At 45.9% G+C, this 23,390-nt stretch overlaps 1 protein-coding gene across 2 annotated transcripts in view; it reads left to right on the top strand.

Annotated features, from left to right (window-relative positions):
• Window positions 1-1,986: 1,986 nt before the first annotated feature.
• The window catches only part of PLPP4 (phospholipid phosphatase 4), a 113,588-nt gene continuing 92,184 nt past the window's right edge, over window positions 1,987-23,390 (top strand). For both annotated transcript variants that reach the window (XM_032878464.1, XM_032878454.1), the window contains exon 1: window positions 1,987-2,150. In XM_032878464.1, the coding sequence (XP_032734355.1) occupies window positions 2,095-2,150 (56 nt within the window). In that variant the 5' untranslated portion in view covers window positions 1,987-2,094. The remainder of the gene's footprint in view (window positions 2,151-23,390) is intronic.

Here is a 23,390-nt window from a genome sequence, read left to right as displayed (position 1 = left end):
CTTATAAGAACCAACTGTCCTCTACAAGGCTAGGTCCCTGACTGTCTCAGACCCAAGGAATGACTCTTAACTTTTGACCTCTGAGTGATCCAGTTTTCCGAAGCACTACTTTGGACTTGGTAATAATGCTTTGCATCGTTCCTTGGCATTTCTTCATGACTCTTCGGCTCCCGATCTTCTTGAGGAGGATAGGGATTATGATTCTTAGCACCTAGCACTCAGCATTGCACCAGCTGCACTTGGCTGATGTTTAATAACATGGACTCTTGTTAGTATCCTCTCCTGGAGCACGGCCACCTGCCAGTCTCAGTTCTGGGTCATCAGAGTTTACTGGGTTGACTAGGGCATCTCCTACACCATTTTGCCAACCGATGGGATTCCAGTTGTATCCAGGACGTTGCAGGGCCCAAGACACAGAGGAGACAGGACCTCACCTCCTTCCTCCAAGTTCTTCTCACTCCCCCCATACCCGGCACCTCAGATGAGGCGTATAGTGCATTCATTCATTTATTCATCGAAGACTCACGAAGAACAGTGTGCCAGACCTTGGGTATACAGTGATGGGCAAATCAGATGCAGTTCCTGCCTGCCGTCTTGATATGAAGTCCCCTCCACACAGAACTAGGATTGCTTTTCCTCTGCCTGCTTCTCTGTCCCTAGACCCTGAGATGTCTGGGCTTAGGTACTTGCTTGGGTCTGTCATCCCCTTGGAAGTAGGGTCTGTCTGTCCTTTGCTCATGCAAGAACCCTCCTTGGAAGGTCTCTCTCCCTACCTACTCCCTCTTTTGTCCAAGACTGAGATACGGCTCCTCATTCTCAGGGACTACCCTCTAATCCATTTCTCCTGCTCACAAATTCCTGGCTAGGTCTCTCCTAAAACCCATGAAATCTGGTCTCCCCAGGGACAAATTAATGGTTAGTTTGAACTTTGCATCTTGAGTGTCCATTTGGTTTAAATTAGTAAACCTAAGGAAATACACATAATCATGACAGGTGATGGGAAAATAAAGCCAAATTCCCTCTGGGCTCTGGCTTGAGGCAGTGACCCCCAGGCCACCAGCCAGGGGTGATGGTCTGGCCTTTGACTATGAACCCCCCAAGGATGGCGCTCCAGGTCTAACCTGCAGCTTCAGCTGCCTCAGGTGCTCAGGACTGAACGCTGTGTCAGCGACCAGCGACCCTGATGGCCTGTTGTGGGCAGGGGCTGTGCCAGTCTCTTTTTTTGATTTTCACAGCGCAGCAGCCCAAAAATGCTGAGAGTGGGGGTCGGAAGAACTCGTCCCAGGGGCTGCCTGGTGCTGGTGGCTTGGCGTGGAGCCAGGTTCACCTTTGTCCCCAATCCGTGTGCCAGGGCGTGGAGCCTGGCTGGCAGTTCTGAGGGCAAAACGAAGCTGCGAGTCTTCTCAGGGGAACTTCCTAGGGAAGGGGGGGAAAAAGAATTTCAGGTCGGAAAGGAGTAGGGAGAGCAAAAAGCGGGAGGGAGGGAGCTCTGTTCAGCAGGGTGCCGGGGCTTCCTGGGCCGGAGTCTCCCCGCGCGCCTCTGCCATCTGCCCACGTGCGGGCGGTAGCCGGGAGCCTGGGGCCGGAGAGCGGGAGTCGGAAGCCGAGCCTGGAGCCGCAGAGCCGCCGCAGGCGGGGACCCAGGGAGCGCGCTGCCCCGGGAGCCGAGCGCAGGGGCCGCCCACTGGCGGAGGAGCCGGGGAGCGCGCAGGGGAGGCGGCGGGGCTTCCCCGGGCTTCCCCTCCCATCCCCGGGCCGCGGGCGCACGGCTCGGACCAGGGCGCGGAGGCGGCGCTCCGCGCCAGGGCGCGGGGAGTCCCCAGGGCGCCCCCAGCTCGGCGCCGGGCCGCGGGGCGGGGAACGGCGGACGCGGCGTCCGCGAGCCCCGGGGCCCGCGGAGGCTGGTGGTTTGGGCTGAGCCCTCCCCAGCGCCCGCCCGCCCCCGCCTGGCGCCCGCCTCCCGCCCCCGCCCACGGCCTGGAGCGCGCCTCCCTCGCCGCCCGGGGTCTGGCGAGCCCGCGCCGGTCGAGCTGCGAGAGCCGCCGAGAGCACCGCCGCCGCCGCCGCAGCCCCGGGAGCTGCTCCGGCCGCACCATGCGGGAGCTGGCCATCGAGATCGGGGTCCGAGCCCTGCTCTTTGGGGTCTTCGTGTAAGTAGTGGCGCGCCGCGGGCGGGAGCGCGCGGGCGCGGGGACCCACGGACCGAGCATCTCTGCGCCCCAACTTTGTTTGCGCCACCGCGTCCCCTCGGGGCCTGGATTCGAGGGATCCTCCCCGCCCAGTGCCGGGGATGTGTTCTACGGGACCCTCATGATCCCCTTTCTGGGATCCGGGCCGCGGAGGGACCCGCGTAAGCCAGACTAAGACACGCTCCCGCCACCCCCACCGCGCCAGGGAGCGGGACGGGCCGCCGCTAGGTCTCCTCGCCGGCGCCTGTCGCGGGCTGCTCACCAGCTGCCCGGGGAATCAGGCTGCTCCCCTGGAAGCAGGCGCGCAATCCCGCTCGCGCCCTCGGGAAGTTTCTCCTTGGGTGCGATCTTCGGAGCCCGACGTTTGCAGTCCTTCCTCCTGGCTCTTCTAATATAGCCCCTCGCCGTGCCCGGGGCTGGGCGCCGTCTCCTAACCTGTGCCTGGCTTTGGTGCCCCAGGGTTCAGGTGAGCGTTTTCCAAAGAGACGTTTGCGGTAGTTCTCCGGCTGGAAAACTTGCTGCGGGGGCTCCGGAAGTCGGGGGCCGCAGCCCGAGCTACGGGCTCCCTACGCCCTGAGCTCAGTGCGGAGCCCTTGTCCGTTTAGGGTGCGGGCGGGGGCTCATGGGGACAGCAGCGAAATGCCCCTCCTGTCTCCGAGCGGCTGGTACCTGGAAATAGCGATCTTGGAAAGAGGAGGTGGCCCTGGCACAGACTCTTTCAGAGATGTCTGAACCCCAGGGCGCCCCAGGGACACGCTACCCACTGGCCTCCCGGGCCCAAGTGGCTGGGAGCGGTCGTGTCTCTGCCTTTCAGCTGCAAACCCTGAACACGCCTCAGCTCAGACCCACTCCACAGTCCCTTTGATCTCTTGTGACAGAGGTTCTCTTTTCCCATCTGCCCATGGTTGTTTTCTGACAACGCTGTAAATATTAAAGTTGCATGAACTTTCTGGACTCGCTGTCTTCTTTTGAAAAGCCCAGGCAGCGGTTCCAAACAGGAGGCCCCTCTCTGGATTCCTGCCCCAGTCTGGAGTCACTGATGGCAGGTGGGAGGCTGTGAGTTGACTTCTGTTCCTGCAGCCCAGGGTATACACATGGAAAGAAAGACCCTTTCTTGCATGTTTTTCTTTCCTAGGGGTCAAATTCATCCAGAGTATTTATTCACAGCATCATAAAGGATGGTGAGTTCCCTCAGATGCAGACAGGCCCCCTCTCCCAGCTTCTGACCAAACACTGCTGTTATTCAGTGCGAAAAAGGAATGAGAATTTCAGTTGGGTATTGATGCAGTTTGGAAAACAACAACAAAATAAAACAAAAAACACTTTTCCCTTCTCCTTCTCGATTTTTCTACCTTTGGAATAGACGTTAAAACTAGTGATAGCGTGTGATCAGATGGGGACAGTTTCCAGTTGGCAGCTAGGCTAAATCCCATTAAATTATTATGTGATGGAAATGATAAGTGTTCTGTACACGGTAGGATTTAGCATTTATTTGGGGAGTGTGTGTGTGAGTGATGCTGAAATAAAGTGAGGTGGGCTTGTAGGTTGCCTGGTTTGATTGTTGCTGGGAATTGTCAGATTAAAAAAAAGACCTGACGGTGTGCAAATATTTATATTGTTTACAGATTTCTCTTCACATATTCCCCAAAACATTCATGAGCTGTTTACAAATAGATGATGGTCTGTGCCGTGGATTTGAAGATGTGATAATTATTGTTTTATGTGCTTTTTGCTTCCTCAAAGAATGTTATGTAAAAATCAGACAGGCGGTTTATGTTTTTTCCAAACTTCCCCTTTTATTAATTAATGGGGCATCTGCTCTCACCCAAAGGGAAACACCTGGGCATTGATGGTGTTTTTGGATGATTTCCTGATTTCATATCAATTGGACATATTAACAGTGTGTCCAACGTGTGGCTCTTTGACCTGCAACGACCAGCTTTGGTGTCAGTGGGAGACTCCCTGGGTGGGTGGGAATCTTGGATGTTTAGAGGCTGTTATCATCAAGTAGAAAGCCACTGTCGGAAGGACAGACTGGACGCTCACAGATACAGATGACCCTTTGTTTTCTTAGATAAGTTCTGGTGAGATGACAGAGGCTGACTTTTGGAGGAAGTTTTATTGTTCCTTTTGCCAGTGCTGGTCTGATGGCAAGATTCCGAGGTTTGTACCCAACTCTGCTCGTGAAGGTGGTGATCTCAGTAGCAGGCCCTCACCTGAGTAGGTAAGAAATTTCTGGGCAAGCTGCATCTACTTTCGCTGCTGCTGAGAAATTCATTATCTGCTGCTCCTGCTTGGCGTAGGTCCCCTATTTCTCAGGATAAGAGAATCATCTTTTTGGGGGGAAGATACCTTGCTTCTCTGCCAACTCATGCCTCTGGGGGAATATCACCTGTGCACACACTTGTTCTTGGATTATATTTGCTCTGAGTAAGAGCAGGATCCCACCAGGTGATGCCCACCTGCTCCTAGGAGTTCTAAGTTAGCTCTAATGGAATGCAGCTTTGGACCCTTGGGTTGTAGGTTATATGTTATATGGCTATATGCTTTTTCTTTTTCCTTAGGGAACCAGTTCTCTGGCTCTAGACCAGGTTTAGTGCTGAGGTTTGGTGATTCAGGGTCCCAAGAGAATGCTCTCCAGGAAACCCCCATAGATCATCCAAGAGGTGCGCACTGCCTTTTGGGCAGCCCTGCCTAAGAAATTCATGCCACTGGAAGAAAACTAGGAACGGGTAATGCAAAGCAGGGCTGGCACATAAAGCTTAACCTAACAGGAAATAAATTGGTTAGAGGACCCCAGTGTTTAGGAAAAATCAAAGTATAACACGTAGCTTTGAGGCTGCATTTAGTGTTCGGAAGCTGGTGTGGAGGACCCTTTGCTCTTTCTTGTGGACCGTGGGCGGGGCAGAGAGCAGGAGCTCCAGTGGGCTGCGTCTGTCCTGCTGCCACCCAAGACTCCAGCAGAGATCCTGGGAGCTTTGGTGGACATGTGAAGCCGGCCTGGGACCTTGCTGAGCCAGCACGGTGTGGATCTGAGGGGGTCAGCCAGCAGCCCCGCAGGCAGGTGCCCTAGGACTGGAGTATATTACCTCCCCCCACTGCCCTCGTTGGCACGTAAGTGCTGTTTATTGAAGACTTAGTATGTGCCAGGCGGTCATGAAGCCAGTCACACGTACCACCGAAGCCTTGTACATGCCCGATGGGAGGGTACATTGGCAGCTGTGCTCGTGCATGCAGAGGTCAAAGCGCAGACTGAGGAACCGCCCCAGTCACAGAGCTAAGAAGGGCAGCTCTGAGATCTAAATCGAGGTGCTCCTTCTAGTCATCGGGACACTCCGTCACCTCACTGTACTGCTCCGGAAAGAATAACTGCCCGTGAGGGGCACTTGGGTTTACTGTGCAAAAGGCGTTCTGTGGGATGTCTCCGGTCTCGTCGCGCTTGAGATGTTCTCCCCACTTTACAGGTAAACCAACGTTTACAAAGGGTAGGTAGCTTGTCTGAAGAGACTCAGTGGCAGGAGGTGTAGTCTGGGTCTGAACAGGCGGTCGGCCCCGTGTCCCCGGGCTGCCGGCCACTGTTACGGAATGGGTCCAGCACCAGGCTTCCAGGACTAGAGCAAAGGTGACCGCATTCTAGAAGCCATCTCCTTCTATGACCCATTGTCTCCGGGGAAGCAAATGAATGGCTTGGAATGATGTGTGGAAAGAGCTGTCACTCTGGTTCTCACATTGGAGTCTCAGGGCGACATTTCAAAGGGGGGTGGTGGTGGTGAAGGTTCCCGTTCCCTAAGAGATGGAATTAGGACACGTTACAGATTTTGAAGGGTCTTCCTTAGGTCTCTGGATCCCAGAGGGTGAGATGTGGAGAGAAAATTGCAAGTCAGAACCTAAATGGTAGGATTTAGAACCAGGAGTAGGCCAGTAGGCTTGTGTACCTGTTGGCCTTTGTCTCCAGTACATCAGTCTGTCCGGAAAACCCTTTGTTTCTAGCGCTGCAGAATGGGCTCTGGAAACATGAGAAATGCTTCGTCAGAAATGCTGACGGAGGGGGAAGGTGGTCGACCTCTTTCACCCGTGAATCTGTGTTCCTTGTAGTCCTCAGTCCCGCCCTCTTCCTCTCTCTCCCCTTTGGGGCTCTGGGTGGCCCCCTGGCTGGGATGTCCCTCTTGGAGCTTTGGGGCTGCTTGGGACACTGGCTTGCTCAGGGAATGAATGGCGTTTGCCTCAACTCAGATCAGTCCTGCATCCCCTTCTTGGAGCCCTTTGTGGGCTGGGGGCCTGTGCCGGGTGCTGGGGATATTTGAAGAAGGAAGCCTGGGGGCGGGGGGCCTCCCCAGAGCTCACAGGTTGGTCGGGTGAGCACAGAGTAGGCTGCTGTTTGCTATTTTTCCCGGTATAATCACTGGCTTTGAAAATTTTGCCTTCATTTTTCTGGGGGCGGGCACTTGTGCTGGTTATTTTCTTCCCCTTCGTTGGTACACTTCTGTTGGTAGGATTCGAACAGACCTGGGGAAACCTGGCACTTCCGCTGGTCCAGGCGGTTTGTTTGAGGGCACTGGCTGTCAGGTAGGTTTTTGGAGTATTGGCAGAAGGGAACACACTTTCATTATTACCCCTCAGAGTCCCGTCTGGGGCTGTAGGCCGGGGACGGTTGTGGTAGTAGGACAAAGTGCTCAGTTTATTGAGAGGGAGGGAGTAATGAGTCCCGGGAGGGAGAGAAGGAGGAGGCAGGGGCCAGGGAAGGCTGCCCAGAGCTGGCATCCCACCTGAGTCTTGAGCATCAAGTGGCAGGTGTGGAGGGCCTTGCCCGAGGACATCTCTGCAGACTGTGTGTCCGGGAGCCAAAGCTGCAGGGTTTAGGGGCGTATTTTGGGTGGGGATCAGGTCACTAGGTGTGGCCTCAGCACAGAATGTGGGTTTGGAGGTGGTTGGTAAGAGTGGCAGGAGGAATTTAATTCAATTTAAATTTAATTAAAAAAATAAAAAAGAGTAGCAGGAGGCGCGTCTGGGACGAGAATGTAGGTGCCCTGACAGGAGGTATGGACATTCTCTTAGAAGCAGTAACTGGGGAGCCCAGGGAGGTTTGAAATGAACAAGCCTCATGCTCAGATGCTTGCCCAGGATGGAAAGCGATAGCTCCCTTTGGTATAGAGGCTGCTTGCTTGTGTGACAGTACCCAGCCCTGCCGCCGCTGCTGTGCCCCCCCGGGGGCTGGTGTTCTCTTCCGCCTTGCATTGTGGTCAGCCGCCTCCGTGGCTGGTTCCAAACTGCAGACTGCTGGCCGGTGGGGGCTGGGACTCTATTGTTATCTTAGTTGTTTTCTTTGTACTCCCAGCCAGGCCTTCCTTGGCATGAACGTGGTCGGTGCCTCCTGAGTGCCCTCCGGATTGCATGCGATTTCTGGCGGTCATCCAGCCCTCCGAGCGATAGGCCTCAGTGCAGGACGAGGCCTCCTCAAGTGTGGTTTGCTGACCACCTGCGTCAGAATTGCCTGGGGCTCAGTTCCCACTTAACAGAATCTGCATTTGGGGATGACATTCCTGGGAATCTGCATTTTTAACAGCAGCTCCTCCTGTCCATCACATACGGGCTCTCCTAACATGCAGTCTACACCCTCTTGTGGTAGGAGGGTCTCCTCTGGTTCTTTTCTCCTTTCTGGCCACACAGGAGACTAGCCTTCCCAAACCCCTGCCGTAAGGTGGGGCCGCGTGGCACATCAAAGCAGCGTAAATCCTGTAGTGGCCTGTCATTGTCCCTCTCTGACGGTGGCGAGCATGGAGCTCCGTGTTGTGATGACAGAGCTGCAGCATGTGAGCTGTGGGACAGCTGCCCTGGAGAGCCATGCCCTTGGCCGTGGGCTTTGTGGGATAGAAGGAAACTTCGTGTTAACAATGATATGGGGGCTTGATTAGCTACTGGAAAACAAGTCTGTTCCATCTGGCTAATATACCCGGAACAGTTTTGCTTGCTCTCTAGAAACAAAAAGTCACTGAGGCAAAGTGGGATAAGGGAAGCTCATGGACTTTGGAGCTAGGCAGGTCTATGTTTGGAGTTTGGCTGTGCCCAGTGATTAGCAAGTTGCCTAAAATTTCTTCTTGTGGGAAATGGGAACCATACTCAGCGTCACTGGACGTTAGTAGATAAGATGCTCTAAGTGCCGACAGTACACAGAACAAAGATTAGATGCTTCTCCCCACTCCTGTGACTCTCAGTACCCATGAGTGAGAGTGTTAAATGAGGGCATGTTCAGCTTATCACAGGTGCTCAGCAAATGGTAGTTAGGACTACTGTCCTTTTATTGAGATGAATCCTTAATGTACAATGAAGAGAAATGCTATAGGCAGTTAACGATACTCAGATTCAAATGTTTCACTGCAGGATTTCTATAAAATAATAAACTTGTTTAAATATGTTTCAAGGGATTCCTTTTAGCCCCCATCAGTGACGTACGTGAGTTGCCATGAGCTCATTCAATGGCATAGAGCAGTGTGGTTGGCTCGCTGTTTAATGAAGGGGTGGCCTCAGCACTGTGCTTTCTCGTTGGTCACTTAAATCGCTGGCCGTTTACAACAGTGATTTTAGGACATTGAATCAGAAGGGGTATTAGCAGAATTGCCTCGGGCCATGGGGAGGGAAAATGCTGCATTCCTATCCTTTACTTCCGAGTCTGTGTTCATCACCCAGGGCTCCGTGAGAAGCCCGGCACAGGGACTTTTCCATCAGACACCCTGTCCACCCCCAGTCGGTGCTGGGCTGAGTGTGCCGAGTGCCTCTCCCCTCCCTGGGGAGGCTTCTGCCTTGTCATCTGATAAATGAAGCAGCCTTCCATTTGAAATATTATTCGCCACTGTAAAGTGAGTCTGCTGAACCCGGAATTCTGAGAATTGATGATGTTTTGCCACAGGGAGATAAATGCTTGTAGCACGGCAAAAAAGGAGAGCATTAGTTTCATAACTTGTGGGTAAAGTTCTCTCAATTAGTTATAAGGATTATGCCTTTTATGACCCACACAAGGCTCATAAAAGCTCCCTACTTTTATTGTTCTGTGATAGTGTTTTTAAATATGAAAATCATATTAGTCATAGTTATTTCCTTAAAAAATATAATCTTGGTGTTCCATGGATGGATTAGGAGCCCTGGTTCGTGGCAAGGATGTGGACTCACACAGAACCAGACCTGTCTGTGTGTCTCATTGTTCAGCTAAAGGCACAGAGGTATCGAGGGGCTTGGAGATGTCCGGGACAGGCGAGCAGGAGGCAGCTCTGAGCCCAGGGATGGCTGCATCACCAGCTTTCAGGATGACTGTGAAAAACCATCCTGCAGAGCTGAGGGATGAGTTGATTTTTCTGTCTCCACCGAAGACGAAGGAATGAGAAACAGGGTCAGAAGCCTCAGGAGCATCTAGGTTGGTTGTCAGAAAGGTAGCAGTCTGCCAGTCAATGCTAGACATTTCCTTTCTCCTTTACCAGCGGGTTTTAAAAACATTTCTATTCAAGCGTTAGTTCGAACCATATGCAATTGCTGATATTTGACTGTCTTGACCTACAAAAAGAGGAATTGCATTTTGCTCAACCTAAAAATAATATACACAAGGAAAAAAATGCATGATTTATAATTGCACGGCTTCCCAGAATACGCTTTACCCATCAAGCCCCATCCCCCCCCCAAACGGGGGCGCCACCACCCTGACTTTGAACATCATTTTTGAACTCCGTGTAAGTAGAATCATACAGCGTGACCTCTTGTGTGTGACCATCGTGCTCAGTCTGTTTTAGAGGTTTATCGGTGTTGCACTTGTACCTTGTTAATTCTGATCTTTGTAGAGCCTTTCCTGGTATGACGGTACGTCTTTCTTCTTTCACTGTTTATGGGCGTTTGGGTTATCTGTTGGCTTGGGTTAGCAAGCATAATGCTGCTGCTGTTTCTTGGGTGAACATACTTTGTAATTTCTGTTGGGCGCATACCTAGGCGTGGAAAGGCTAGATTATTCATTTGAGGTTTTTAACGAAGGATTTGGCCTTTCTTTATCTACTTCTGACATAAGGATGTAGTCTGTATCCTGCTTTACTCTCCATCTGTCGAGCAGCTATTCTGTGAGAGTCTGTGGTGGGTCTGGTGAATGACATGGGGGGAGCCAAGGGCTGGGTCCCCACTTGGCAGGCGGGCGGGCAGCGTGGCTCAACAGGAGGGCTTAGGAATTATTTCCTGACTGCTGATTCTAAAGACGAGCCTTAGCCTTCTCATCTGTAAAGTGGGGACAAGAGTATCACCAACCGGGATGCTGTACAGTTGAAATAATGCAATGTGTGACAGGTGTCTCCTACAAAACTGACACCTAGGAAGTATTCAAGCCAATCTCCATCCCTTGCTCCATCTTCCTTCCTGTGGGGAGGTGGAGTTGGTCGTCAATGCAAAAAATACCCTAATACCCCGATGAAATAATAATGAGAACAATGCAGCTGTCAGCCCTACAGGAGAGCTGAACCTTGAGCTAGGATTTAGAAAGTTTCAGGGGACCATTCTAAATAATCTTCCAAGAAATCATTGAGAAGAGGACATGGCCAGTACATATATATGTGGAGATATCTTTTAATTGAGCTGTATCTCCAGCTGTAGAGGGAGGAGAGGAGACAAGCTTTAACACTTCCTGTATATCCACTTTGCTCTAGGCCCTTGTCACACCTTGGATGATTTAATCTTTGCAGCCTCCCAAAAGGCCAATGTTGTCCTCATTTATAGAGTGAAGAGTTAATGCTCCTCCTATACAAAAAACTCTCACCAATCAATAAGAAAAGAGCTCTTTAAAAGAAAAATGGGCAGCAGAACTAACAGGGAACTAACAAGTATACAAGTAACTAATGTGCCTTTAAAACTGTGCTTTCCATAGAAATTCAAAATACGCATCTGAAAAGAACAAAATAACATTACATATAGATTAGCACATGGTTTTTATTGTGCCAGGACAAAAGAATGCACCGCCATCGGAATTAGTGAGGTAGGCAACTATCTGTTGGCATGGGAAAATACCCATACACTGTCGTTAAGCGATAAAAAGTAGGTTACGTAAGTGTGCAGAATGTTACTTTAACGTGGTAGTGTAATAAAATCAATTTGTGTTTATATCTGTAAGAGAAAGAGCTGTAAAGATATACAACAAAATCTTAATGGTGGTTATTTTGTGCGGATGGGTTGTATAACATTTACTTTTTTCTTCATACTGTTTATTGTCTGCATTATTTTACAGTAAACATTTATTACTTTCATACATTATCAGAAAAATCAATATAGGAGTTTCCTGTTGTGGGGGGAGAAAGAAGCTAATGAAATATCCTTCCGTAGGGCACTGGGTGATCCTCTGGTGACTGCTTTAGAAATATCTGAAGTGGGAATGTGTCGAAGTCAACCTTTCTATATATTTTTTAAAAGATTTATTTATTTGAGAGGAAGAGCGCGACCACAAGAATGGGGGACAAAGGGGAAGAGGGAGAGAGAGAGACAGAATCTCAAGTGGACTTCGTGTTGAGCGTGGAGCCCGACCTGGGGCTCAATCTCATGACCCCAAGATCGCAACCTAAGCTGAAATCAAGAGTTGGACATTTAATCAACTGAGCCACCCAGGCGCCCCTCCACCTTTCTGTATTTAATAGCAACTAAAATATCGAAAGGAAAACCAGAAAGTAAAGAGTAACATCAAGATGTACAAGACTGTGGTGAAGCAGATGTGATGGGGCTGTAGGCGGGATATAAATGGACATAACCCCTTAGAAGAGTGCTGTTGCAATGCATGGACAGCCGTGAAAGTATCCTGCCCTCTGACTTGAACTCTTAGAAAAATATCTTGAGGCACTGATGTAAAAATGTAAAAATCCTCATGTATGAAGATATTCATTGCTGTAGCCCATACAAAGCACATCTATTTGTCAAGCAAAAATAAAATAAATTAAAACTCAAATGGTCAACACTTGAAGAATAATTTGATAAATTATGAACATAAGAGAATACTATATGCTACTTAAAATAATAATTTTGAGAATCAGAAGAAACATGGTAACATTTTATGGTGTGATCATTGAGAGGAAAAAGTACTATATGAGAATCAATCTCAGAATCAAATCTATGGGGAGTATGTTTGATTTGCACAAATATTAGGAAGGATTACACAAAAGTGCATGTGTGTGCTGGCAATGAATGTTTGTCCTCAGGTTCACATTTTCTTTAAATTATAAAATAGTTGTGAAAGTTGAAACAATGCAAAAGTATAAAGACCTACTTCGCCTCTGTGCCAGTTCCATTCCCTTGACTTTTAATTTTGATTTATTTTACTTTTTTACAACTTTTTTTAAGTAACATGGGGCTCAACATGGGGCTCAAACTCACGACCCTGCGATCTACAGACTGAGCCAGCCAGATGCCCCTCCTTTCACTTTTTAAAGTCAAATTTTTAAACAGTGTGTACTCTTTTGTGTGAATATTTTGCTTGGCACGTACCTGAGATTCATGCATGTTGTGCTTTGCTGTAGTTCATATATATATGTATATATTACACATTTTAGTTAATATATACATACAATAAAAATATCAGTACACATAACAAAATAACAATGGAATAAGAACTGAAAACACATTTTATATCTATGGTTGACATTTTTTACTTAGTTTACATCTACTTGAGTCTTTTTACTGGCTATGCAGTGTTTCATCATATTAACCTATTCACGGAATTTGCAGGTGTTTTCATTTTTTCCTGCAGCACACAATGTTACGATTGTGCTTACACTCCGTAGCACACCTGTTAAAATATCACTGTGATAGACTTTTGCAAATGAAATTTCTTCGTCAAAGGCCATGCGTATTTTAAATTCTCTTGGACACTGCCAAATTGTCCGTCCAAAGGGATATATACACGCCTACATTCTGTTTTTCGACATCCTTGCCAATACTGGATGTTGGTAATGTTGTATATTTATACAACATTTTTATCTTTTCACTCTGGTATTGGCAATTTTTCTTTTTTTCAATTAAGTTTTACTTTTAATTCATACAGTTATCATACAGTCTGGGACAGGTACACAACATAGTACTTCAATAACTGCATACATGACCTGGTGCTCATCATGACCGGTACCCTCCTTACTCCCCGTCAGGTGACTACATCCCCCACTCATCTTCCCTTTGGTGACCATCAGTTTGTTCTCTATAATTAAAAAAATCTGTTTCTTGGTTTTTTTTTTCCTCTCTCTCTCTTTACTTTGCTCATTTATTTTGTTTCTTAAATTGCACCTATGAGCGAAATAATATGGTATTTGTCTTTCTCTGACTTATTTCAATCAGCATAATACCCTTTAGTTCTTTTCACATCGTTGCAAATGGCAAGATTTCATGCATTTTATTGCTGAAATTATATCCCATCATATATATATACCACATCTGCTTTATCCTTTCATCTCCTGATGAACAATGGATGAGCACTAACCTTCTGTTCTGTCTCCGTGAACTTGGAAGTTCCTTTATCTCTGTCCTTCAGTTCCCTGTTCTTCAATATGGGAGAGTGGCTTGTGTGATTTCTGTGTTTTGTAATTTGTTCTGGTTTCCTGTGTGGTCACATACGTGGGCAATTTTTTGTGAATTTATACAGCTTGAACATAATAGTCTGTGTTTGGTGGTTACAGAGCTCTAAATATATTAAAGCAAGTTAACTGTATTATTCAGATCCTCTATATTCTCACTTTAAAAAATTCATTCTTCTTAATTTGGTCTTTTTTTTTTTTTAAGATTTTATTTATTTATTTGTTAGAGAGAGAGAGAGAGCATGAGCACAGGCAGACAGAGTGGTAGGCAGAGGCAGAGGGAGAAGCAGTCTCCCCGCTGAGCAAGGAGCCCGATGTGGGACTCGATCCCAAGACGCTGGGATCATGACCTGAGCCGAAGGCAGCCGCTTAACCAACTGAGCCACCCAGGCGTCCCTGGTCTTTTCTTTGTTAAGTAATCTCTACATTCAACGTGGGCCTCAAACTCATGACCCTGAGATCAAGAGTGGCATGCTCCACCCACTGAGCCAACCAGGTGCCCCTAATTTGGTCTTTTTAATGTGAAGATATGCTACCTCTCAACCTAGGGTAGTTAGAGCATTTACATTTTGGGGGGAAATAACTAATATTTTGTCATATTGCTGCCAGCTTATTCTGTGTTTTCTTTTCGTGGTACTCTTGTTCTTTCCCCCCCTGATTTCTTGCTTTTGGCTGAAGAGTTCAAGTTTGCTTTGCTGTCCTCCTTTTTTTCCTTTAGTGATTTGGAGATCAGAATTCCGATATCTATATGTCAGGTTGGTGTTCTTAAATTTTATCTCCTTCTGATGAACCTTTTAGTATTAGGAAGTTTTCATCTTTGTGTTAATATTCCTTATCTTGAAGTATGCTTTATCTAATACATAGGTACATTATATTTCTTGAGATTAATGTCTGCACAGAATATATTTCTTATCCTTTTACTTGTAACCTGTCTGTATTTTTAATGTATCCCTCTTATAAACAGCATTTAGTTCTACCTTTTAATTTTATTCAATATGGTTCATCTTTGCCATTTAATGGGAATGGTTAAGCCACTTACATTTGATGCAATTATTGATATGGTTGAGTTTAAGTTTACCAGTTTGTTATTTGTTTCTTATTTGCCCTATCTGCTTTTTGTCCCTTTTTTCGCTTTTCTTTTAGGCTAATACTTGTTAATATTCCATTTAACGTCTTTATTGTATTTTTAGCTACACCTCTTCAAAAATGTTAACAGTTTCTCTAGAGATTATAATACACATTTTTTAACCTATCACTATTAAGTCAATATTACACCATTTCAAGTACAATGGAAAAATCTTATAACAACATATTTTCAATTCTTTCCTTATGCCTTTGATACATTGTCATAGAATTCACTTCTATGTATAAATCACATAAAACATTTGTCTTAATTGATATACTTTTATAGAAATTACATAAAAATATTTACCCACATACTTACCATTTCCAGCGATCTTTATTACTTCTCTCAGATTTGGTTTTTCCTTTAGGATTATATCCCTTCAACCTGAAGAACTTCCTTTAGCTTTTCTTGGAGGGCATATTTGCTAGAAATGAATTCTCTTGGCTTTTGTTCTGTTCAAACTGTCTTTATTTTGAAAGATATCTTTGTTAGATGTAGAATTCTAGGTTGACAGTTTTCTTTCAATAATTTAGATATGGCTTTGGAATTGTCTTGTAGATTCCGGAAGGTTATTTCTGATGAGAAGGTACCTGTCATGGTCATTGTTGCTTTCCTGAACGTCATGTGCTTTTTTCATTGGCTGCTTTTAGGAGTTTGTCTTCATCTTTGGTTTTTAGCAGTTAGACCATGATATGTCTAGTTTGGTCTCGTTGTATATTTCCTGCTTGGGTTCCTGGACTTTCTCAGAGCAATGGTTTGATGTCTTTCTTCAGTTAAATATTTATAAGACATTATTTTTTCACATACTTCTTCTGCCCTGATCTCTTTCTCCTTTCTTTTTGTTTTTTTCAATTATACAGATGTTAGACAGTTTTTATTACTCCACAAGTCTTGGATGCTGTGTTGTATCTTTGTTGTTGTTGTTATTATCTCTTTCTTCCGTGTGGCTCAATTTAAGCTAAGTTCTACTGACTTATCGTCACATTCACCTATTCTCTATTTTCTACTCTGTCTATTCTGCTGCCAAACCCATGCAATGAATGTTTTATTTCTGATGTTCATTTTTTTTCAGTTACAGAATTTCTATTTGGTTCTTTTTTAGAGTGTTAGTTTTTTTGTTGATGTTTTCTTCTTATGCATCCATTCTCTTCACCTTTCCCTATAATCTTTTAATGTATTTATAATAGAAAGTCCCTTTCTGCTAATTCCAACATCAAGGTGATCTATGGTTCTGATATTTTTTCCTGTGGATTGTGGGTCATATTTTACTGCCTTCTTCACATGTGTAGTAATATTTCATTTCCTATTGGACATTATGGATCATAGATCATAGGAACACTAAATCATTACTGTCTGTTAAAGATTATTGGATTTTATTCTTATAGGAAGTTGATCTACTGTTAGGTTACCTTCATCCTTAGAACCTTGGTTCTAGGCTATATTTGTGTAAGTCTGTCTTGGTTTTCCTTTGATCCTACAGTGCATCCTTTAGTTCTGGAATGTGCTTTTTATTACTGTACTTTGGCTCTTCTGAGGTTTCAGTAGAAAGTCTAACTTGGAAAAACTTCAAGTCCAAACTCTATCTCCTGGGACTGACTAGCTGCTGAAATTTCTGCTTCACTTTTAGACTGTGGCTGTTACTTCCCAATGGGGTCTTTGGGGTCTTGTCTTACATATTGCAGTATCTGAGTTAGCCAGTAATTTAAAGGGATTTGTACACAGAATTTTAGGTTTCCCTTTTCTGGCTAAACTCCTTTTCAGGAAGGTTTCACCTTTGTTGTATTATCTGGTATTTTATTTCTATCTGCTTTTTCTTTTTCGTAGCCCCCCCCCCTTCTGCTTTGCTGATGGTTATACCTTAAGGCTGTTCAGACCAGCTTTGCTGATTATTATACCTTAAGGCTGTTCAGACCAGCTATGGATTTCTTTAGGTTTTCTTTCTTTTCAGTGTTGTTTTTTTTGAGAGGAAAGAGAGACAAAATGAATGGGTTCAATCAACCATCTTGGGCTGGATGTCTTTTTAAAAATATTTTGCAAATTTTTCTTGGATACAATGTTCATGTTTTTTAATACATAAAATTTTATTTTTTTAAAAAAATTCATTGATTCTTACTTTTACCCGTGAATATTTTTGTGGTTTTCTGAGTCATGATTCACCTGGCTTCTTCTTTGCCCACCTAAAATCCTACCGGTATTTTCCAAGGCTTGGCTCAGAATTTGCTTTTCTGTGTTATCTTGTCTGAACCTTTTAGCCCTGAATGAATATGTATATATAAAATGCTGATGACAGAGTCATATAGAAGACCCATATTTATCTTTTCACTTAATGATGGAAATATTTTGCTCCTGAATATGTTGTGCTATTTTTTTTTTTTTTTGGTAAAGATTTTATTTATTTATTTGACAGAGAAAGAGAGACAGCGAGGGAGGGAATACAAGCAGGGGGAGTGGGAGAGGAAGAGGTAGGCTTCTTGCTGAGCAAGGAGTCCGATGCGGGGCTCGATCCCAGGACCCTGAGATCATGGCCTGAGCCAAAGGCAGATCCCTAATGACTGAGCCACCCAGACGTACCATGTGTTGTGATTTAATTGAGTTTTGTGGAAAAATGAAAAGATTTCAGTCATGTAAGGAGAACATATTAAACTTTAAAAATATGAACACATACTCATGAAAAATAACATGAAGCATAGATGCCTTGCTTTGACTTTTTTCCTGACAGAGAAGATCCTCTTACTGTTTGCTGAAAGTAGCCAGCTGGGGTGGTTTGGCTCTGGGGGTGATGAAGATGATGACGATGATAACAACTAGTATTTATTGAGCACTTACTGTATGCCGAGTAGTGTGCTATGGCATTTTGGACTCCTTATGCCTTCACACAGCCCTGTGAGATAGAAATTTACAATTCTTCTTATTTTTGGATGAGAAAACCAAGGCTCAGAGAGGTTAAAGAACATGTCCAGTGTCATACTGCTAATCAGTGAGATGAAAGCGCTTTCTGTGAAAAATTTAAATTGAGTATTTTAGGAGTTGGAACTATTCACAGCAGATTTGGGTGCAGAGGGGAATCGAAGGGATTGGTAGTGTGGCTTTCTGATAATGAGATGACCCCGGCAGCCCCCTTGAAGTCACGGACGTGAAGGGGAGAAAATGGAACATTGACATTTTACCAGAAGGCACCACTGAGTGGATTATATTATATCCAGTGTCTGACCTGACCGGGCTCTAGGCGTTGCTCATCCATCTTCCTCTGTATTGTCTCCTAGACGGCCTTACTCAGATCCTCTTTATGGTTTAGGAGCAGAGCTTGGCCTAGAACCTCATTCTCTTGACTCCTGGCCACAGGCTGCTGGGGCGGCTGACTTCCTGTTCTCCTTCTGCAGCATCAGTTCTTCACAGTTGGGCTTGTCCGTTCCCCACCCTGTTGGGATCCCTTCAATGCAGCTGTATTTCTTTTCCTTTTTCTTTTTAAAAAGATTATTTATTTGTCAGAGACAGAAGGAGAGAGAGCACAAGCAGTGGGGAGCGGCAGGCAGAGGGAGAAGCAGGCTCCCCTCCGAGCGAGGAGCCCGATGTGGGACTCGATCCCAGGACCCTGGGATCATGACCTGAGTCAAAAGCAGACACAGAAGCGACTGAAACACCCAGGCATCCCTGCAGCTGTGTTTCTAAACAGCCTCTGGAGGGCAGCTGGAGAGGAGAGCTGCTTTTTATCAAAACAAGCTCTTGCTCAAAAGGAAGTCCTTTGGCCAACACTGGTTTCCCTACCACCATCCAGGTATCAGATGAGTAAGTTCTGGAAACCCAAGGCTCGGTGTAGTGGTTGTAATTAACAGTACTGTATTATGTATTTGAAGGTAGCTAAGAGAGTAAACCTTAAGTCTTCTCATCACAAAAAAGAAATGATGGTTCCGTGCCATGATGGAGGTGTTAATTAACACTAGAGCGATAATCATTCTGTAGCACGTAAGTGTATCAAAGCAACACACTGTGCCCCTTACACATACGCAGTGTCCATTAGATCTCAGGAAAGCTGGAAAAAAGGATTCTGTGAATTTATCACACTTCTGTGGCACACGTGGGAGAGACGTGTCCACAGGCCCAGAGCATGTGAGGTGACAAGTGAGTCGTGCCTTCGAGTCTGTCCTCTCCTCATGGTTTCTGTGACCTGAAGTTTCCTGTGGACTTTGTCTTAAGTATCAGGACGAAGGATGAACCTGAAGTTCAGGGGTAGTTGTTAATGGAGGTGTTTTTTGTTGTTGTTTTGTTTTTGTTTTTTGTTTTTAGTGAAGTCCAGCTTTGAAAGCTGGAGGGCACTGCCCGTCACACTGAGAATACCTACACTTTGGACGGAGTATCTGCGGTTGGTGACACAGCACTTTCCTTGGTCCTGTTCCCTTATCCTGGGAGCAGCAGTGGGTCACACAGGGGCGGAGACTGCACTCCCCTCACTTCAGATGCTGTAGAAATCACCCCCATCCTTCACGCCGGCAGATTCAGATGTGCACTGGTTGTGTCCCATACCGAGCCAGGCCCGAGAACGTGAGATGAGGAATGGCACACACCTGCCTCACCAGGCCGTTGGGACGCAGCAAGGCCAGTCCTTCTGGCTTGGGGAATTGGCGGTGCAGGGGGACTGGCCAGGAGGTGGGAGGGTCCAGTGGAGTTGGGGTTTGGGTGGGAAGAATGGCAGTGCTCGGAGATGGAACACCAAACGGGGTGAGGATGTCTGGAGCAGCGTTGCCCCGGCCAGCTGTGCCCTCTTCCACTCCTGGCTCTCCAGCCTTGGGGGCTGCCCTTAGAAGTGCTTCTCCAGGAGTAGTAGCATCTTTCTTTTTGGATGCTTCCTCTGTGCCAGGTGAGGGTCTTTTTTAGCATTAGCACATTTAATTCATTTTAAGAAAATCTAAAAAGTGAAAAATCACGCCTAAAATCAGAATGACCTCATTAATATATTAAGAATTATATCATTCAACATCAGAAAGTATCTTTATTTTCGCAAAGAAACTCAGCAGGGGTAGCTGGAGAACAGCACAGCCTAATAATTTCATTGGCCACATTTTTCACTGTCAAAATCGGTTTTGCAAAATACCATCTAACGATTATTGTTCCACATCACTGTTTTAGATGACCTGGAGAGGTCTCTATGGAAATTAATGAATACTCAGAATATAGGATTATTTAAAAGAAAGGCAGCTTTACGACTTTACAGAAATACAGTAATAACAATCCTACGTTTTCACAGTGCAACTGGGTGAGGTTCTCAGGCTTTGTGTTCAGTTAGCTCATCTAGTCTTTATGATACCAGCATGAAGGGAATGCTGTTACCTCTCTCCCTTTGCAGGTGGGGAAGGGCAGGGCGGGCTTGGTGATCTGTCTGTGCTCATTTGCCAGTAGGTGGTGGAGGTAGAATGGAGTCCAGGTCTGCCTGGCTTGGGTAGCTGGTTGTTTCTGTTGCTCTCTTGCTGGGGTTGGGTGGGGTGATAGCTTCGTCTGCAGCCATCCACATGCTGGTCTCCTGGAAACTGTGCCCGCCAGGGGTCTTGGTCGTAACTCTTGGGGAGTTGCGTGTCAGGGATCCCGGGATCTGGAGCCAGACTGCACACCAGATGCTGTCTCCATCTCTGCTTGGATTACTTCAGCCTCTCCTTTCTCAGTTTGTGGATCTGCTAAGTGGGGATAAAAATAGAACCTACCCAAAACTGTCAGGGAATAAATTCTGGCAGGCTGGTGCATGGCAGGCAGGGCACGTGCTGTAAACGTAAGCCATCATCATCATGGCAGTAGGTGTTCATCTAGAAATTTCCCCACCCTGCTTCTGGTCCCATCTTCAGAGCAAAACGTCTCTTTGGGCGCATTTCTCCCAGGGGTCCTCTGGTCACCTTGACCTCATCTTGTCTGTGAGAGCCACATGTTTATAAGGTAAACCTGTTTTAGTCTACCATAATTGTTGTTTCTTTCTTGACCAAGTAGAGCTTCTCTCTGGATGTCAGCGGGCCATGTTGGAAAACAGTGCTGCCTTCGAATAAGCCAACATAAAAAGCATCAAGAGCCTTGGGTGAAGCTTCATTAATTATCTGTGTACTTGATGCCTCAAATGTGAATCATGGTTTTCATTTTCCTCTCAAGAACGTGAGCTGCCTGCTTTGAATTAATACAGGACAACAGTGTTTTAAAAAAATTTCCCTACTGCTTTGTCAGCATTCAGAATTACTGCCTGAGGGCTTTCTTCTTCCTCTTCGGAGAATCTAAAGGTAGGCTGAGTACTTTTTGGATTAAATTTAATTATTTCAAGTTTGAAAAAAGAAGAGAACAGAGCTTTGTGAAGGTGGTACTCCAGAAAAAAGTGTTCCCATTGTCAGTTTTTTGTTTCTGAGGTGTTTTTAAAACCAGGCTCCTGGGTTTTTCTGCTGGTTTTGTGGGAAGTCATGAGCCCCTGCCTACAGAGGGAAGTCGGAAAGCAGGTCTCATTCTGGAGTGAGCCAGGTTCGACTTCACACGGAATGGAGTCAAGTCCCAAGTACAAATCAGTGTCAGATAGAAATGAGTCCAGGCCTCATTTCTCTGTGTGACTTTGGGTTATGAAAGCATTTGTCCTGTTCCATTGCGAGCTTCTTGACAGGAGGGCTCTGACTTTTGTGTTCACCACTGTCCCTCCCACCCCTGATATATGCCCGGCACATAGTAGGTGCTCATGTAATATTGAGCTTTTGCTGAAATCACCTCACTATGGCTGGCACCTATGTCTGCTGTGGGAAGGAACTCTTCCAGTTGGGATCCCCTGGGCCTATATACAGGAAGACAGAGGTCAAGGCTTGTTCTTTAGATGTACAGAGAAACTCAAAGGAGAAGTCGGGGGAGACCATGGGGCACTCAGGTTGGACTACTTTTCCTCTTGAGGGAGAAATACAGTGAGGAAAAGTCCAGATGCTATAGTGAGATACCCTGTGGGCTTGTGGCTCTGTCAGGTCCCCAGGAAAGGTGACTTCTGACCTTCTTCCATTGAGCTCTGTCATTTAGAGGCTGTGCAGGCTAGCACCGAGCAGGGAGATGGCAAAGGTGACAGTGCGATAGGGTGGCCATGTGTGTGTTTGATTAAATGTCTGGACACACACTGTAATCTGCCAGGTCTCCATCCCTGGCAGGGCCCATGTCCAGAGCTGACTCTCCACAACCTTCTTGTGTGGGGTCAGACCCATTTCCTCAGGCACAGACTTCACACTCAGTTACTTCCCATCTCTTCCTAGGGCGTGGGCTTTTTCACATGGCTGTGTTACCTCTTAGCCAAAGTTTACCTCTTCCAGAACCACAGCATTTCAAAATGTTACCTTTGCTAGAATTTTTTCCTTTTATTTTAAATAAGCAATATCTTAAGATTATAACACAAATAAATGTAAGCTCAGTGCAGGAAACTTCTATAATATGGAGAGGAAAAAGGGAGGAAAGTGAAATTATTTATGATCCTACTAGCCAGAGAAAAACCACAGTTAACATTTTGGTTTGTATTCTTTTAGTTTTTTTTTTTTTTTTTCCCTCCTCTGCCATAACACGTAATACTTTTCTGCACAAAAGGTCTGCCTTGTCTAAAATATAATTTTGTAGCCTGTCTTTTCCATTTGGCATTATACCCTCATTATCTTCCTATGCTAATAAATATTCACCCTCAACTTGTTTTTGTAAAAGCTGTGAAGGTTGGCAGGATACACCACCCCAAAATATGCCACTTTGACATAAAGATTATTTTGAGTCGAAGGCAGCTGAGACAGATGAGGAAGGCTCCATGCCTTCCCCCTCTTTACCTAAAAGTGGGGAATAAATTTTCAAGAGTTTCCCTCCTCCCTTCTGTACCAGGAAGGACAGAAATTAGTCACTGGAGACAGCTTTGGACCCTATCGGTTTGGAGATGGCATTGGAGGAATTTGCACAACAAACCACCAATAGCTTTTATGTGCCATTAGTTTTCTCTCATATATTGACCTTCCTGCAGTTTGCTGCCCTTGAAAGTGCTAAAAACTCTTTTCCTTTGTCCTTTCATTTCTCTACAAATTTATTGTTCTTTACAGGGGATGCTGTACAAGCTGGAGTTCTAAGCACAGCTTTGAGCTACTCATTTTTCCTTGGGTATCTCCCATGTGAACCTATAGGATACATGTTAATAAACTCTTGTTTGTCTTTCTGTTGTTAATTTGTCTTTTGGAATAGGGGTTCCAGCCAAGAACTCAGAAGGGTATCTCCCCTACAGCTGCAACACAGTCCATTAAACTAAGGCAAATAATTCGATACAGTCAGCTTGCTGGTGGTGGACATCAGTAGGCTGTTCCTGGGTTCAGGTTGATGTGAACAACACTGAGTTGAACCTTCTGGCTCATGTGTTTTGTGCACATCCCTGATTATATTCTTAGACTTAATTCCTGGATGAGGAATTTCTGGGGCAAAGCGTGTTTTTCGTCTACTTCTGCCAAAGTGCAGAAAGGTTATACCAATTGACATTGCTCTTTGCAGTGCCTAATC

Source organism: Lontra canadensis, unplaced genomic scaffold, assembly GCF_010015895.1.
Source record: "Lontra canadensis isolate GAN:19392208 unplaced genomic scaffold, GSC_riverotter_1.0 scaffold3, whole genome shotgun sequence".
NCBI classification, from domain to species: domain Eukaryota; kingdom Metazoa; phylum Chordata; class Mammalia; order Carnivora; family Mustelidae; genus Lontra; species Lontra canadensis.
Note: the sequence above shows the minus strand (reverse complement) of the source record. Positions and strands in the feature narration are given on the sequence as shown.